Source organism: Ambystoma mexicanum, chromosome 1q, assembly GCF_040938575.1.
Source record: "Ambystoma mexicanum isolate Mex_15411 chromosome 1q, UKY_AmexF1_1, whole genome shotgun sequence".
Taxonomy (NCBI): Eukaryota; Metazoa; Chordata; class Amphibia; order Caudata; family Ambystomatidae; genus Ambystoma; species Ambystoma mexicanum.
The window spans coordinates 1,254,959,924-1,254,978,449 of record NC_090922.1 but is presented as its reverse complement, the minus strand read 5'-3'; the positions used below and the strand labels follow the sequence as shown (position 1 = coordinate 1,254,978,449).

The window sequence follows — 18,526 nt, the reverse complement described above, 5'->3', positions numbered from 1 at the left end:
GAAGACGAGTGGCAGGAACCTCTCCTGGACCTTTAACGCTTGGCCTTGTTCCTCTGAGGAGAGGCACCTCTCGACTCATCGGTGTAAGGTCCAGCAGGTTGGGATTTATGGGGCTTGGATACTTTGCCTACCTTGAGTTTTCCCTTTTCGTTCCCGCAAGGCCTTTCCAGTCATCGGCTGGTACTTGGAGCACATATTCATGTCCTGGCCCCCGCCGAGGCAACATAGGCAGACACGATGCGGATTTGTGATGGACATCGTGTAGCCGCAGTCCCAGCAGTTCTTGAACCCGGATGGAGGCGTCGTCCGAGTAGAAGACAAAGACATATCAAAGAAAATCTTCACAGCAATACTAGAAAGTACGAGGAGCGCTGAGCTTCTCGCAGCAAACACATTTGCAGAAAAAACAAAACTGAGGCTACGGGCGTCATGCGTGTTACTTCTAACATCCGATGATGTCACCCTCGACAGAGGCCTTTGAGGAACATCGACCCTATGCCATCGACGCAGGGCACCGTTTGGCAAAAAAATTCCGAAGCAGCCGAGCTGTGGACACTACATGTCAAGGATGAAGAATACGTTGGAGGTCACAATCCATTCGAAATTATATTTTTGAATTATTAAAAGGGAGCTGTTTCCATCCTTCTATAGCCGAGAGACAGCATCCAGATGAAGGACGTCGTCCTCGGATATCACAGCTAAGTATAGCCATTTGTCAGCGTACCGACAGATTCCAAAGCTTGAGACCAAATTCCTCAATGGAACAACATAGCACACCGTAAAGGGAGAGGACTTAATAGCTGTCATTTGAATTATTTAATATCTATGCAAATGGAAAGAATGAAACCAATTTTAAAACAACTCCTTCGATGCCCGTACAATGTTAAGGAACTCTTGGTGACCTACAGTATCAAATGCCACCAAAGGAATGAGCAAAGCCAGAAGGAAATGTACCCCCCAGTCAATAACATGAAGAATATTGTCCATCACTGGAGTGGAGCTGTCTCAATACCATGATTGGCCTTGAAGGCAGACTAATATGGTTTCAAAAGATTCGCTTTGGAAATAAAATCCTATAGCTATAAAGAAAAAGAATTCCAAGATTTTCCCTGCACAGGATAAGGTAAGTCTTTCAAAAGATGGAGACATAATAGATATCTTGCATATTATAGAATCTTTAAAAACGAAATTCACCCACTTTCCAACCAAAGTACCACCTACTTTGGTAATGATTCCATCTACGTGCAAAACATGATAACCGGTAGGTAGTAACTCATCAAAGCAAATTGCTGATGTTTCATTAATCTGTCAAGAACATTAAATCCAGGTTCTTCTCTATGATAACATCATTAATTTCAGTTGAAAGGGCAAATGCTGATTGACAAAATAGCTAAACAAAAAATAAATAAATTAGCATTGATAATGCATTTCCTTTCCTTTTTTTAGGCTGGAAGGGTTCTGAATGGAATTAAATGCTTCCAAAACATACACCTGACTAATGTACATTACACTTCCAACAGGAACTATGAACGGCTATCAACTGAAAGACACATCTTTCAGTAAATCCCCCCCCCAAATGTTTTCAGATCCATCAGGAAATAATAAAACAGCACATGCAACCTGCAATCCTGGTGGTCACTGGCTAAGAACAGGCAAAGAAGTCATGATATGATAAGATATTTATAAAGCGCCTATACACAAGTGTTTCTAGGCGTGATAAGACTAGGGGCGGGTGGAGGACAGAGGGAAGATGGGACAAACAATCTTACTAAGCCTTGTGACATTCAGACCGTGCAAGTGCGACAAGGAGAAGTGCATGGGAAAAGGAAGGGAGAAGTTTGATCAGGGCAGCAAGTCTCTGAATAAGTGCAGCCAGGGCAGCGTGGCACTGGAAGTGCAAGGAGGCGAGGGGGGGAGGGGCTGTAGGGGGACAGATACAGCCCCTAAGTGCGCGGCAGGCCAGGAGGCAGTGCAAGGAGGAAGGTCAAGGGAAAGCCTGGCACCCAGTGAGACTCTAGGGGTATCAAGCCACCAGTCAACACAGCAGACAGGTAGGTTAGCAAGGAAGCGAGAAAGAGGCAGAGGAGAAAAGGAAGGTCTTCAGCTGCTTCCGGAACTTCAGGTGGTCAGGCCCAAGCATGAGAGGGGCAGGGAGGCCGTTCCAGAGGGAGACACCTGCAGAGGAGAGAGATCTACCCCCCACTCTCTGCTTGGAGAAGTGTCTAACCCTCACATAGTTGGATGGAGTGTTACAATGGAATAGATAAACTGATCCCAGTGTAAGTAACATCATAAAATGGTGAAGTCTGTAAATAGCAACCTTCTAACCAAAGGAAACTTATAATGATATACAGAAATAGTCATTGCTTCATATTTTGTGTTCAATAATTTGTATTAATCATTTGAGTAATAGCATAAAATAACAATCAATTAACAAAACCATATAAGTAGTATCACAAATTGATAAAGATACAATTGTACAAATGGGTATTATAATAATTTATATGATCAATTCAGTGTAACAAGGTTCATTGCTTCATTTTTGACCAAGCTGTTTTTCGATTTACACTTAAATAAAGAGATATGCTTTACTCATATGCAACCATTCATGTTTATCAGATTAAACACAATATAATGTAGATGTGGTGAGGCCCCTAATGCTTTATCATTTGTGATAATAATCATTTAGAAACGGTCAGCTTCTTGTTATCTGTGGGGTATTTCCCTGCCCAGGAAATAAGCACTGAAATCTACCCCTGACGAACAGAGAAATCGCATACTTACATACTCCCATTTTCTTCTGGAACTCTTCCTGTTATGAAAATCATGTTGTGCCTGCTCCTGACCGGCTTCACTACCATGTGGCATCCAGGATTTTCCAGAGCCATTTGCCAGTTGTGTATATCTTTAGTATAACCTTTGCATTCATTACTCCCTGGCTGCATTTGCAGACTCCTTGGTATCTTTTGCAAACATTACTCCCTGGCTGCATTTGCAGACTCCCTGGTATCTTTTGCATTCATTACTCCCTGGCTGCCTTTGCAGACTCCCTGGTATCTTTTGCAAAACTTACTCCCTGTCTGCTTCTTTCCAAGGGTGATGATTCATGTGTCCAAAAGGTTTTTTACAGCATCTATATGTTCTTCCTGCCTTTGCATACGCTATTTCCTACTCTTGGTAAATTGTGCATATACATTTGTCGCAACTTCTTGGGAAGCTAGTAGATCAAGTTAAAGAGAAAGAAACATGCCTTCTCTTTTTTCCTTGCTCTCCCTTCTCCACAACACAGCCCCACTAGCATATGAATTGAACGCTTGCTAGCCTGACCTGCAGTGCATTTATGAGCAGCTGAGTACGGTTATAGGCACATGCATTAGAGGAGGCGACGCCAAGCAGGTGAGCGAAGCAGAACTTGCAGGAGTCCTCTATTGAAAACTTTAAAATGATCGCAATTATTAAGAAAACATCTTAATTTAAAAATAATGTATTTGTTTTAGTTGATAATTACAACTTTTTCAAATATTGACACGGTTTGAAATTACATAACAATAATGAGATTTGAAATCGCATAAACAATAAAAATGTTTTCCATCTGCCATTAACAAGAGTGATAATATGTTAAGAACAGATCAATAAAACTGATATGATAAAACCACACAAGGTTACATAGAATTCTTGTATAGTTTAAAATAGAATTCATCACAAAGTTTGTTACAAAAAGCTGGGGCAAAATCCCTCATCATGAATTTTCAGACCAATTACAAATGTATCTATTGCAATATTTAGCGAAACTGATTCAGCATTAAAAATATTGGACCATAACATTTCTTCAGTTAAAATCCTGTATTGACTAAAATACTTAAAAAATACATCTCTTCTATGTTGTGCCCGATATGAACAAGAAACAATTAGGTGTTTTAATGTTTCATGATTATCTTTGTCTTTACAGAAACTGCAACTAACGTCCGTATTGGGGATTTTGGAGCATATGGCAGACGGCGATTTGGTTGGCCATAAATTCAGTCATAATCTTAATATAACTGCAGCATATTTGATGTCTGGGAATTTTGCTAGATACGACGGGATTGTATGTAGAGATTTTAAGGCAAACTCTCCAGCATGGAAAATTAAATAGGTTGTACACTTGTTCCAGGTTGTGCACCAATCCCATGCCCAGAGTTTAGTTTTAGCTTTATCTGGCTTCTCTATCAAAGTCTGAGGAGAGATCTCGGCATCTATCAATCATTGTTTACAGTAGGTTTCCCAATCATAAAGTGGGCTTGAAACCAGTTCATTAAGGCCTCTGGATGGCAAAGGCAAGAGAGTCTTTGTCTTGATGGCTTTATCAATACATTTTCTATATAAAGTTAAAGCTTGCCATGTGACCATGGTGGCCAGGAAGACTAGAAAAAGCTCATAGCGCAATATTGCGATTGGTGTGTTCTTTGAAACTGACAGTATTTTTTATCCAGTATAATCCTTCAATATATTCACAATTAGGGTGGTTTGTCAGTTGTTTGCATTGGGAACCATATATGATCACTGGCACTACCTTTTGTTTATAAAAGGTAATTGCAGGAATATGTGAAAACCTTCCATACTTCTTTTGAATTAGTCTTGCTTGCGAAGTTAATGTGTGCATTTTCAGTTTCAATTCCTTTCTATAAGGAAGGTCTGTGATAATGTTGTTGATGTTCAGACCCAAGTATTTGTATTCATTCACAATTGCAATTTGGGTAATGCTAAATACCCGGCGAAATGTACATTTAGAACATTAAGACAATTTCCCTTACATCTGCTGAGGAGTAGTGTTCCCAACAAGCTGTGAATGAATGTGAGTAGCAACCCAAGTACGTAATCACCATGGAGCACATTTAGTTTACTGGTACTGTGAGTACCAGGAATTAAGAAACTGCAACAAAAAGATTTGAGAAATCTGAAAATAAAAAAGTTATTATCTACCCAGAAAAGGTCTAGAAAATACCTGTTTTTCATTTAATAATTTTGTATAATCATTGACTTCATACAAAAACAGGCGATCACTAGGAGTGTCTGAGCACTCCTTATTTATCATCCAATTTTACTATCCCATTATACCATTATAAAATCTTATAAAAGTGCTCAGAGCGGTAAAGGCATTATTTTCTCAGATCTTGGTGTTTGACTCACACAGCCGCAAAGCGGCCCAAAATACAAGATAGTTCACAGGAGCTTTATCGCCAGTAGCTTGGATTCATTTGCTGTTTTTACGCCCCCAACACAGGTTCCAGGTCTAGCACACCCTCTGCTCGTGGCACCACAATTAGGCCCCTAGAATTCCCTACTGTACAACTGTCCCTAGTTACATGTCATGGGGGGATACCAGCAAGACACAGTGAACTCGGGAATCTACTCTAAGACTCAGGATGGAAGTAGTCTATCTAGGTCAATTGGCTTCGTAGGCATTCTTGCTCTTCAGCAGCGAACCATGGCACATATCTGGTACGGAAGCGGAGAGAGCGTGATCCCAAGCCTGAACTTGGACACATTTAACTTAACATCGTCGGGTGCCTTGAAGCAGAACTTTTGCAGGAGGGTAGTGAAGTAAAGGAACAGCTCCATTTTAGCTAGTTGTTCTCCAAGACAGATTCGGTTGCCTAACAAAACAAAAATCATAAATACAAAAAGTGATATGTCAATATCTTGAATCGTTCTAATAAGTGATGAGTTTATAAATGCACATTCACTTTCATGCTGCATATATAATGATAACATGCAGATCATTCACAGGAACTGAATTCGGAGCTTTAATTGAAATATCATTTTCAATTGGATTATTTTGAGATATTATTCATACATTCATAATCATTACAGCTTCTTTACCTCAAAGGACTCTGTGACAAACCCAATACGTTGTGTGTAAAAAGTGAATGGTGATAATATTAGGTTTTTATAAGGCACTTCACAGTTGATTCCTCATGATTCTAAGCACTGTAATAGTGATTGTTAATAAGACCCAATTAAAGAGTACCCATTTTATCGACCTTGGAAGGATGAAGGGTTGCAATGAAGCTGCAGGAATTTGAACCCGCAATGTGCCGGGATACCGCATGTCAGAGGTAGGCGCAACCCTGCCCAGATATTCATCTGGCATGCAATTGCCATATTTATACTTCATTGTATTGCTTATATTCAAATATTATACCCTTATAGACCGACAGAAGGGGCCATTATCGTAGGATAATGACCCACCACCAAGTTATGGCATGAGGCGAATCCGAGGGCCATAAACTGGGGAAGGGTCATTCTCCTAAGCGATAATGACCCCTCCCGAGGTAGTAGCAATACATGTTTTGGAGTTTTGGTGGTGAAGTAAAAATGTAACTTTAACAGGGAGTAAGGTAAATAGACAAACAGTGTTAGTAGATTAAATGTATTTTTATTTTGTAATATTTAAATCACTCAGTTGTCTACATAAGTGAAGCATTTTATTTGCAAACCAGGATGAACTGAAATAGTTTTAACATGAGTATGCATTAGGAGCCCTGTAAAAGTAAACTGTTTCTCTATAAGAATGTGAAGTAATGTTCCCATGTTTAGCTTTCCCTTTCGTGTATGAAATCCTGGCTGGAAATTGCACTGTTTCTCCATCTGCATTTGAAGACAGAATGCAGGCTATATCAGTAGTTACTGACTGAACTCTAAATATTCTGATTGGCTGAGAGGAGGTCAATAACGATATCCGTGCGCTAATAATATTCATTGACCTTTAGAGTGCACAAGCCAAGCGTAAAATCAGTTAAAAGTCCTGCTGTAGGTTGCGGTATGACTAGTGTTGCAGCATATTTTATTTTGTTAATGGTGCTTAAATGTCTGAAGCCCTAGTAATGGTGCAATTTGGAGGCTTCCTACGCCTTGGAAAGTAACCATGACCTGAGTGCCTCTGAAACCATAAAGTAGCTGGACTCGTAACCCTGTTACTGAAGTATTCATAGTCTTGAAACAGTGGAACTTATGATGACGAAAGAGGGTGCCAGCACATCATCTTTGATACTTAAGCACACCGTTGGGTGGTGCTGCACCTTAAAACCTGACAGCTGTGTATTTTGTATGGTGCTGCATCCCAAAACTTGAAATACGTATATTGATCTGTGACAGCGATCAATGCGATACCCGCTATAGCCAGTGTAAAGGTAGATTTCGGAAGGCACATTATAGTGGTCCTTTTCAGGAAGCAGTGTCCGAGCTCCCCAGACCGGACCTCCAGAAAAGTGTGAGAAAGTCATAGTTCCCCGGTGCAGTGGCAGTGGACGGACGCATCTGCTGGCATCACATTGATCCAAACTGCTGACAACACCAGAATACGGGTCATTTTCATCAGTGGCACAATACACTGATGACAGTACCAGGATTAAGTTAATTTTTGTATGTGGGACAATGCACTGATGACAGATCTAGAATGAGTGTCAAACCTGCTAAGAGTAGACTGCAAAATGTGCACTGGATATTTTTTTATGAGAATTTTATCTGGATGGGTGATAAATGGTGTGCATTTGGAAAGCTTGCAACCTACCTTTGTGTTCTGCCTCCACATGCACAGTCTGTATTTGTGAGTGCAGGTGCATCTCTCGCAGCCCACGGTCGAGTGCTAGACAGCCAATTCTGGAGACAGCAAATGGACTGAACCAGCTACATGTTATGCAGTACGTAGCTCCTGTCAGTCCCTTCTCCTGCTGGGTCTTAATGTGCTAGAGTTTCTACAAGAGGCTAGGATGTCTACTTGAAGCAGGCGGACATCAAAATAGGACATGAAGAAAAATGAGTGAATAGGTGAATCAACTGTCTGGGGTTGGCAGACTAACTGATGTACCTGCCAGAGACCTGAGGCTGCAGTTTCTGCTGCTGTGTTTGCTGGTTTCCACCACCCGTGCTCTTTGGCCAACCACACTCCTATGCTCCAATGATAATGGAGGAACTGCCCGGACTCCTGATGTTGTCAAGATATGGTAAGATGCAACCGTATGATAAGATGCAACCGTTACAAGCAAGGTTTCAGGGAAGTATGGAAGTTAGTGCCCCAAGTCTACCAGACTAGGAGGGAGACTGATTCCTTCCAGCCTTCAACACACCTAGTTATTTCCTTCAACTTTCCATATTTCTCTCCGGATTGTCCGATAGGTGTTTTTCAATGTAAGCACATGCACACAAAAAGAAAATGTACCTAGGTTTTTCATTTTCAGCAAAGCACCCTTTATCTGTGGCATGCTTTTTAACACAATGTAATGTGGTCTTATAAAGCACCCTTCTGCCACCAATATTACCTCGCTAGGCATTGCTCTCTAAGACAGGGTACAAGATCTGTTAGTCGCATAGAAGGAAGGCAGATGTTGAAAACTGTGGTGTTAATGGATTCAGGTCAGAAGTACCAGTCGCCTGTGCGCCGATATGAACATCTCTATTTTTGTGGTTGGTGCAGACCGGGGCAAGTTTGCCATATGGGCAGCCCCCAGGTTTTGGAGTGCAGAATTTGCCAGAATGGTTATTGATAGAGGATGAAAAGGGTCTGAGTCTGTTAAGTGTACTACACCTGGTCGGCCATCTGAAGGGGTTTAGAAAAAAATGGTACTGTCCTGGTACAGGGTCTTCAACCCAACATACTCCTTTTGGATAAGATACTCCTGTGCCTTATACATTTTTCACCCTCCTCTTCAAGGGCACCCTTGCCTCCTTCTGCTATCACCTCCACATGCGCGACCGCCCTAGTTCCATCCTTGTCTGCTGTCTTGCTACCTTCTCCTGTTTCCAACTCTCAGGCACTCTCGCCGATTGCGGGAGGGTGTGGGAGGGTGGAACTGTTGTCCCATGTAACCCCCCCCAGTAAGTCCCTCAAAAGTGGCAATCTACTCCATATTGCCACTCTTAACTCTCGCTCTGCTGTCAAGCACTCCTTGGACATGTGCCACCTCCTTGAACTCTTGGACCTTCATGTTCTTGCCCTCACCGAGACATGGTTTAAGGAGAGCTCTGTCACAAGTGTTGACACACTTCTCCCTGAAGGCTACAAGATCCTCTCTGAGCCCAGGACTAAAAGACCAGGAGGGGGCGTAGCCCTGATCTATCCATAGTTGATCCCTAACTCCAACATTTCCACTCAGGCCTACTCCTCCTTTGAATGCCCGGTCTGCAGACTCTCTCTCTCTCCAGTATCCTCTCTTAGTTTGGCCACCTTCTATAGGCCTCCAGGCCAGTTCACCCTCTTCTCTGAATGGGCTGACCTGGCCGCTTTTCTTCTCTCCACCTCCTCACAACTCCTCGTCCTGGGGGGATCTAAACATCCATCTGGACTCCTGGACTCTTCAGGAGCTTTAATCAAACTCTGCAACTCCCTCTCTCTATCCATTCTACCCTCTGGGCTGACTCACACTGCAGGCCACATCGTGGATACACATCTCCACTGACATATCTTCTCTCTACCCCTCTTACTACAGCACTCTCCTGGACAGATAACTCTCTTCTCTCTTCCCACTTTACGCTCTCATCTCCTCTAGCACTGGCATTCCCCACACTGCCTCCCGTCTTCAAGGACACACGTCCCATGAAAAGAGTGACAGTGGCTGTCTTTGTATCCTCCTACTCTCCGCCTCCTACTCTTGCGGCTGCCTCCTATCGTGACACAGCCCTCTCTAACTTTCATCTCTCCATTTCCAACACTCTTGACATCCTTGCCCCTGTCATAAGAGTGCGCATGAAGCCTTCCAAAAAGTGTAATTCCTGGTACGACTCTGATCTGGCTGCTCTCAAACGCAAATGTAGTGCGTATAGTGAGCGGGGATTGCGGGGGACACCCCCACAGCCCTTGTTTGTTTTTTGTGATGGCTGTGGGGGACACTCCCACGTCCCCCGCTCTCAATACAGTGAGCAAGGGTGCGAGGGACACCACCGCAGCCCCCAGCACCGAATGCGTGATTTGGTCAAACTTTTCGGGCATTTAGATTTTTCGAATGCCCGAAATCCAGCCAAATCACGCATTCAGTGATTTTTATTTGATCATTTTGGATGAACCCAGAATATAGAGCTCTGGTGTTTCCTGGCTCCCTATACATACGGATCACAATTTGACTAGAAAAATAAATATAATGGCATTTGAAGCTGTCTTGTTTCGGAGGTTGTCACAGTGGTCATATTGTAATTTTCATAGATCATTTTGAGTCGTAATAATTTGTGTGTGAAGTTTTTGATTTCCATTACCATAAATTAACCTTTGCAAGCAGACATTTGGAGTTAAGTTTTTTTTTTAGATGTACTGAATTTGTATTTACATATGTGTATCATAGAGACGCTTTGAAATTTGGTTGATTGCCAGAGATCAGTATTACCAACATTACCAGTGAAGTGACTATTTATGTTAAGGCCCCATCCATCCTTTTCAACAGATATACTTGTACCCAAGCCTAAACAACCGGAATGTGAGATCATCACTCTCCAGTTGGTTTGCAACACTGTTAAAATCAGGTACTCTCAGTAAATTGGTCCAAATTCAGTCTGATCCAATACCCAAGGTTTCAGTGTTAAGGATGCTGTGTTGGACATGTTCTTCTATCTTCTTTATCTATAAAGCTGAATGTATGTGTGTGTGTATGTTTGTCCGGCTAAACAAATCCACACCGTTGAACCCACGTCTACCCAATTTTGCATGGATTCCTCTTTTGTCTGGCGAAAGATCGTAGTCTATGTTTGGATGCAAAAATCTTATATGCAAAACATTTTTTGTACGTGTGTGTGTATGTTTGTCCGGCTTTGCAAATCCACACCTTTGAACCCACTGCTACCAAATTGTGCATGGATTACTCATTTGTCTGGGGCAAGATTGTAGTCTATGTTTGAATTCAAAAGATGTACTCCATAGACACCCTCTTTTACTGATGCTCACCCCGATTCACTACAATAGATACTAGAAGGCGGCAAAATTTGGAAAAGTGTCTGAAGCAAAATATTCAATATGTTGGTTATTCCTTTAAAATGTATCACTGCTGTATAAAGTTCGAAACGGTTTATTAAAGCATTTTTAAAGGGAATTAAAAAAAAGATGTTTTTATTTATTTTTATCACACCACTCCAAATATGGGAAATGGCACGGTTATAGTTTACTGAAGTTCATTCATGAGAAGAGAGCACAATCGAACAATCTTTCTGGGACATTTTCTCAAATGTGCTGAAGCCGTTAAGTGAATGAAACACGACGCACAAAACACAACATCACTTGGAAAAGCTCCATCTGATGCAAAGCGAAAATCAATAAAGAGCTTCTGAAACACAACAACAAACAGCAGCACGACTTGTCGACCAGAGGACAAGAGAAACTTTCTCAAGGGCAAATGAGATGCCAGAGCCAAATGAAGCAAGACTTGATGACATGAGGACAAGAGCAACATCCTCCCGGGCACATGAGACACCACTCGATCAGGACACGAACAATGCCGGGTACCCCAGCTAGTGAGCATACATTTCCCTCCTTGCAAGACGGTATTCAAGTATCCTCCAACAGTGCAGATTGCAGAGCCAGGCGGGGTATGACATGCAGATACAACTCTTAGCCGTGACGTCAGGCATCAGATCCACAGTAGATGTTGGCCATGCTCTGGAAGTCTCAGAACACAAACTCCTACCATGGTATCTCTTCCAGAACCAACTTTCCCCATGTGTCCATCATCCCACCACTCAGCCAGATATTATTGAATATCTTTGAGTATATAGATTCTGATCCAGTGAAGACATGAGCGGAAAGCAGCTATGCAGACTACAAATCCTGTATCCCTCTACCCCAAGGGAATGTGGTCCAAATGTGCTTGAGCAACATATCAGTATTGATCCAGATAAGCAAGGCAGGAGGAATCTGTTTCCCCAACCCACCACCACCATCATCACTTGTTGGCTGGGGAGCTTTGGTGAGAGTAACAACCTTCCCCACTTTTTACAAGCAGAAACAAATGTTGACATGCAAATATTTAGTGGAGGTCTGTATGCTCCACATACATGGGGACGAACCAGGTTTTTTCAAAACTTTTCAAGCGCTACACCACATTATTGTTTTCATCAGGGAACTCAGACTGCCCTATGTATACCATCTGGTTGGAGAAGGGACATAGCTTTCTTATGGATGCTTTCTTATGCAACTGCTCCATGCAAACCAATGCCCCCTTTCCCAATGTTCAACCAGTCTTCAACTATCATGGTGTCCCTTATTCTTATAGCACAGGCATGGCCTCTTAGGTGCTTCTTTAGGGATGAACAAGGCTTAAAGTCTCTGACCTTTTAGTCCTGTCCAGGTTCAAAGTCCTTAGTTAGGAAGCTACTTTCTCAGCTGAACAAAATTCTCCTCCACACCTTTCCTACAATGCTTGACTTGAAAGTTTGGTTTAAAGAAAGATGCTATTTTTTGCATTACACTCTACAAGCCCACCCAAACAGTATGTAGTTTACCAAGATTGACTTCACCAAAAACCAGGGCTAGTATGTATGCGCTTAGCTAAAGGCCCTTAGGTAAGCAAGTCAATCCTCTAGTCTTCAAGCTTTGCAACGTAATATTTTGAGCAGGCAGAAATATGGGGGTTATTTCTCCAAAACGATCCCCTTTTCCTTTCACAGTCTTCATGTATGTCCCGAATAGCATATCTCCTTCAAAATGACACACCAAATAAGCTTTCTGGGAAGATAATTGTGCATAATAATATGCAGGAACTGTGCCTCGTTTGGGGCTCAATTTTGTTTCGGCTGAACTCTTCGCCTGGGTGGTGGTGGGGCCTATCCCCAGCTATGATCTTCTACTTGGTATATAGGTGGTGCGAGGGCGGTGGATGGAAGCAGCGCCGGTGCAAGTTTCAGACCTAAATAAGCATAGTGTGGCAGAAGAAAGCATAGGTCTTTTTCCAGCATACTCTGAAGGGTGACTTAGGGCAAGGAAATGGAGTACTATGGGATTTAAGAATTTTGTCAGGTTTAATCCAAAATTCAATACATTTTGGGGAAATGGCTCAAGACTTTACAATATTAGATGCACATAAACCTAGGGCTGTGTTATTGATCTGTATAATGTTGATGTACATGTTTCCAATTGATAGCTGGGATGTCAGTGTCGATTTTAATAAGGGTATTCAAGGATGGAGTGGTTGGTGGTGATTGCTAGGTATAGGGATATTATATGTTTAATGTTTTTTTCATGACAAAATGCTAATAAAGTTAAGTCATAGAAAAAGAATTGTGTCTGGTTTAGCCAATCATAGTTAGTGGTTATATGTAAGGTTGCAGTATATCAAGAGACATAGAAGAGTAAGAAACAGTGGCAGATTCGTAGTGATACACAAAACAGGTGCGGACCAAAATTGTCTGTAACAGAAGGCTGACATTTGACCTCATATGCACGAAACATGGCCATTGGCCTAAGGCTCTTGGCTATTCCTAGTGTATGTGAGTGGTACACATGCCACATGAATGAAACAAGGTCCACCTCCAAAGTGAAGAGGAATAGATCCTCCCCGTCTCCAGTAATATACAGTTTAAAATGTCATTCAAGGGCATGTGTCCCACCCTCCTGTCCAACTTTGTAAAAGTCAGAATCATTGTTCATTGAGGCAGCCGGCTGCCGTTATTATAGGCAGGTATAGTTGGAAAATGGGTGACACTGCACACGTTTATTTGGACAAACATAAAACAAAGACATACATTGCACACAACATAATGAACACAGAATATATATTTCTGATATAGAATATAGGTCAGCAAAAGGCAGCCATTGCATTACTAATGGCTACAGACCTCAAAGCCCCATGAAGATTTAGAAGTGTTGAGCAAACAGAAAAAATAGTGTCATGTGCAAAAAGGGAGTGCATTGGGCAGAAGCCAGTATGTAGTGATTCAGCAGTTTAAATGGTAGGAAAATACAGTTTCTAACAGTGATGTTCAAATGATTTATAAATAATATTTGGCAATGAGCTGAAGCAGATAAGAAAGGCGGGATGACCTTGGACAGAATGTGCTAGAAGCATGGAAACGTGCAGCATTTCCAAAACCTGCTTTTTCCAGTTTTGAGGTTGTACAATAAATCTTGTTGTTTAGTGAAATTTGGATCATGTGTCTCAGGAAGTGTTTATGTCCAATTGAAGCCAAGCAATGTATTTGGCCTTTAAGTTAATTGGCCTATCAAAATAGGTTGATATTAGCCAAACATTATTGTGTACTTTTTGCCACACTGTAATTGTTGTCTAAAATGTAAGAAAAGCAGAGATATTCTTTTGTCAGCCTGTAAAATGGGTGATTAAAACAACATACTCCCGGCTGGTCGTTATTTGTCTTTGTATTTTGCACATCATGGGTTCCCTCCCAGAAAAGCTGGTAACAGGAGATTATCCGAAGAAATGGACTCTTTAACGAAAGACTACAGACCATGTTGTAGTGATCTGAGTTGTACACAGCGCGAAGGCAGTACATTGTGTGCATGAATGGACATGCACCAAACAAAGGTCCAGATCCAAAGGCTTGGGTGGTGTTCAGTATTAGTTTAGTCTTACACACGTGGGGCATGAGCTTTGAGCTGTGTCTAGCACACATATGATATGAGTTGAACATGAATCAAATCCAAGCACTGTGGCAGATTTTTGTGCATCAGAGTGTAAACCAGTGGGGTGCTACACAATGTGTAAGGCTGCAGGTCCTACACAATTGATACCTTGCAAATGTCTTAAACAAAGTCAGCAGATTTAGTTTAGCTGAATAGCACATACCATCCAGAGCTGCAGACCATGCTCTGTTTGGACTAAAATATGTCCGCCAAATGTGAAATATACAGCCATCTATGGTTTTATCCGAGTGCTACACACTTGGTACTGGTACTGAGATTGAAGATCTCACTTGGTTCTGAGATTGAAGACCTCAGTCTATTTTTTTCTGAAGAAGTTTAGTTATGGTTTGTGCTTGTACATAAATACAATACTGATATGTTTTCAACTAATTATTTTGAGTGATTCCAAATTCCCTACCAATCAGGAGGACTGCTGTACATTAAGAAATCATTTTAAGTTAATTTGAAAGAATGTTAAGGTTACACAACGTCCCTTGCACCACAAATTAGGTCATCAATAACAACACATAATGGCGAAGACTGAGAAAACTATGGATGGTCAAACTGGCCTCAGTCTGTTTCAAACGTATGTAAAGGATGGAAGTTCCAATTCGTTTGTATGAATGAAACCATTTGAAACAGACAATCGAAATAATTCGAAAGACATTCACCTCAAATTAAGCAGCTTGAATTGGGTACAAGTGGACTCCACCAGGCTAAACCTCGGTCACGTTTTTTGGTTTTCATTTCTTTAAAACAATGTTTTGTTTATATTTCGTGATTTTATTCTAATATTTCATGTCTAAATCGATTCAAATTTACTGTTCACCAATATATTTCAAAGGTTCAAACTGGTTCAAATTGATTGAACCAAAAACAGGATGCATCAGTTATTTATAGGCTACCTTCGAATCCCCTGCTTAACAAGCTTTTCAGAGGTCTGACTGATTCAAACCATTCTTGTAGTGAATTGAACCATGATTTGGCAGAGGTCTTTAAGCCTTGTCCATTCCTAGAGAAACATGTTGTACATTTCTTATATTACACACAAAGGCTGCAGGCTAAATTGGCTGGTCCGAGTGTTACACACATCCAAGCACTGTCTGTGCACTGCACACTTTCTTAGGGCTGTCATATGTCGATGGTATCTGTGGTGTAATGTGTGAGGCCACTAATGGTGCTGGGAAGAAATGATGGCTGCATGTCAGTGTTAGGGAGAATTCTCTGTTTAGGCTGAATTTCCTAACCTAGTGAGTCCCCCAGCAGCTTTGCTGGATTTCTGGAGTTTTTTTTTTCCTTCTGCCAAGAGTGAGACTCTTTTTCTCCCACTCTTGGACATGATGTGTGGTGTTCCTTTGAATGTTAATGTGTTTCATGGGCTATGGGGTCTTTTACTCCATAGGGTCTCATATGTTTTTTTCTATGTGCGTTACACCGCACCCTCCGTGCAGTAACACCGGGGTGTCATAGTGACCCCCCACCATAGACTCCATACCCTGGGACTGACTACTGTCTCCCAGGGCATGTAAAGTCACCATTGGCTTTACTAGTCCCAAATTACTAACAGAACCAGTACAAACCATCATATTGTGGACGTACTAGTAGGGGCAATTTGATTGCCCCTGGGTCTGTTGATCGAGGGGGTACTGTCCCGTCCCCCCTCGTCGAGTTTTGGCTGGTGGCAGTGGATACTACTTTTTATATTCAACCGCAAATATATCTCTATGGGATTTTCCCATTGTTCGAGGCTAATACTTTTTTAACATAGCCTCTAACATACCGCCAGTTTATTTATTTAATATGAATTCACCGGTTGGTATTTTCTGCCAGAACTCGGTTTTAAAATGGCATTTGTGTTCGCCTCTGTAACTCCAAACCAAAGGTCGTGGGAGGGGATTTAGGCACCTCATTTTGGTAACTCAAGTCGCACTCTTGTGTGTTTGATTGACAGCTAGGCTGAGTGAATGGGGGTGTGCTGCATAAAAGCAGGGCTTTTGGGACTGGAACTTCAGAAGTTGCCACAGGACCTGAAAATCCGACGAGGGAGAAGCTGAGCCGGCCTGCTATGACAACACAACCGGTGGAGCCCTGCTGAACCGACTCACCACTTCCCAAAGACAGAGGAGATCTCCCTGCTGGAGAGTCTTCTTCCCCTGACTGGTGGGCACAACCAGTTTACCTTCTTTTCTCGCAGCCCAGGACCTCATGTGGTCGAATTGCCCGTGCCAAGCACCCCGGCAACCGGATAGCCACTTACCACTGGACCGCGAATAAAAGGACCGCTCCTTTTAATTGAGAACTCCGTGGGTGGTTTCTTCCCTGGCAGTGCAACGGACTCCTGCTTTCCTCCCCGACGAGACCCTCTCTTCCTCCAGACGAAGCACCGACTTGCACCCGCTGCCAGGAACAACTGCCCCCGCTGGAGCGTTCTCACCATTTTAAGGTACCGTGTCCGCCAGGCCTCCCTTTCTAAAGATTGCTACAAGGTAACAATAATCCCTTAACCTTCTGGACTGGGCTGGGCGCCTTGACCATCTAACTGGTCCCTTTCTGTTTGGTCCAACTCTTTCTGAACTTATTGCGAGACTTTTGGGCACTTTGAACCGTGTGACCTTGGACACATTTCGACCAGAGCCTCTTAAAGTGGGTCCGGCCTTGTTAACTTTGACTTTACGGTTTTAACCTGCCTTCTTCTCCTACTGTGTTCTTCCGAAAGTGTTGGGATCTGTTTCTATCTTTGCTCTGCCTTTCTCTCCCTTTTAAACCGATTGATTAGGGTGCCATCTTCGTTAAGCGCTCACCGCTGTCTGAAAATAAGTGTTGCTTTACTTAAGACTTGTCTAACTAATCGTTGAAGGGACTGTATATCTTTTAGTGACCGTGTTTTTGAACTGCTTAATATTAGTGCCAGTGTGTTTTACTAGATGTGTTTTTAAATAAATGATTACATCTCTTTTACACCAAGCTCTGGTCAGTGTTTACTTATTCTACCGTGTTCTTTTGACCTATTGTGAATACTCTGTATACTGCCTAACTCTTCTTGAGAGAAGTCTGACTGCTCAGCCACAGCAACCAGGTAAATCTGGGTGGTACAGACTGCTAATAATTGGGTTTACTGCCAACCACCTGTAGTCTTAAATCTTTTGCAGTGGTCCCAGAGGGAACTGCACAGGTTTCTGCCTAACAATGTCCACATAAATACACACTAGCAATTTCTGTGGTCAGTTGGCTTTAATGAAGCAAGTTAATTTGACATCAGTCAGTATCATGCTGTCCCATTCAGCATTATTTTCAAAAATATGCAGTCTTACTCTATATTTATTACTGGGAATTGAATATTTTATTTGACAAATCATTAAACCAATCTTAAAAAGACACTCCTAAAGAAAAGTGCTCTGCCATAACTAAGTCTTGAGTCCTCCCTAACATTATGTAAACTAAGTGACTTGCCCCTCCTGGAGGATCTAAATTATTTCTTTGCATCCCATTGCAACAAATTTGATTCCATTGTTTCTTTATGGTTTTGTCGCCTCACATTAATGCGTGGGGGTGGGGGACGCAGCCACCCCATTCAGCCCCCACTTTTTTGTTATACTTTATTTTTGTTATTTTACACATAGTAACAAACAGGCCATGCACTGGCCTCAGCAAAGTCCCCAAACTGCCCGCCTCCCGCCCCTTCCTCCCTCCCCGGAGTTCAACCGAAACCAAGTCATTTAGGCCAAGGCCAGGATTACATATTCCTGCTGGCCTCTTCTCGATGTGGTGGCAATCACTGGGATGAGACCGGGTCGAGGTCCGTGAAGAGGTTCTGTCTGCAGTGGAAATCAGGTATGATGTACAAGGTCCCCAAATGTCCAGTGGGCGAGCATGAAGAGGTAAGGTCTTTATAAAGCAATAGGTCACATCGTTTAGCCAACGCTGAAGGCTTGG

At 42.2% G+C, this 18,526-nt stretch overlaps 1 protein-coding gene across 1 annotated transcript in view; it reads right to left on the bottom strand.

Moving 5' to 3' along the window:
- Positions 1-2,373: 2,373 nt before the first annotated feature.
- The window catches only part of LOC138545442 (cytochrome P450 2J2-like), a 470,793-nt gene continuing 454,640 nt past the window's right edge, over positions 2,374-18,526 (bottom strand). The window contains exon 9 of the mRNA XM_069642069.1: positions 2,374-5,636. Within this exon, the coding sequence (XP_069498170.1) occupies positions 5,455-5,636 (182 nt within the window). The 3' untranslated portion in view covers positions 2,374-5,454. The remainder of the gene's footprint in view (positions 5,637-18,526) is intronic.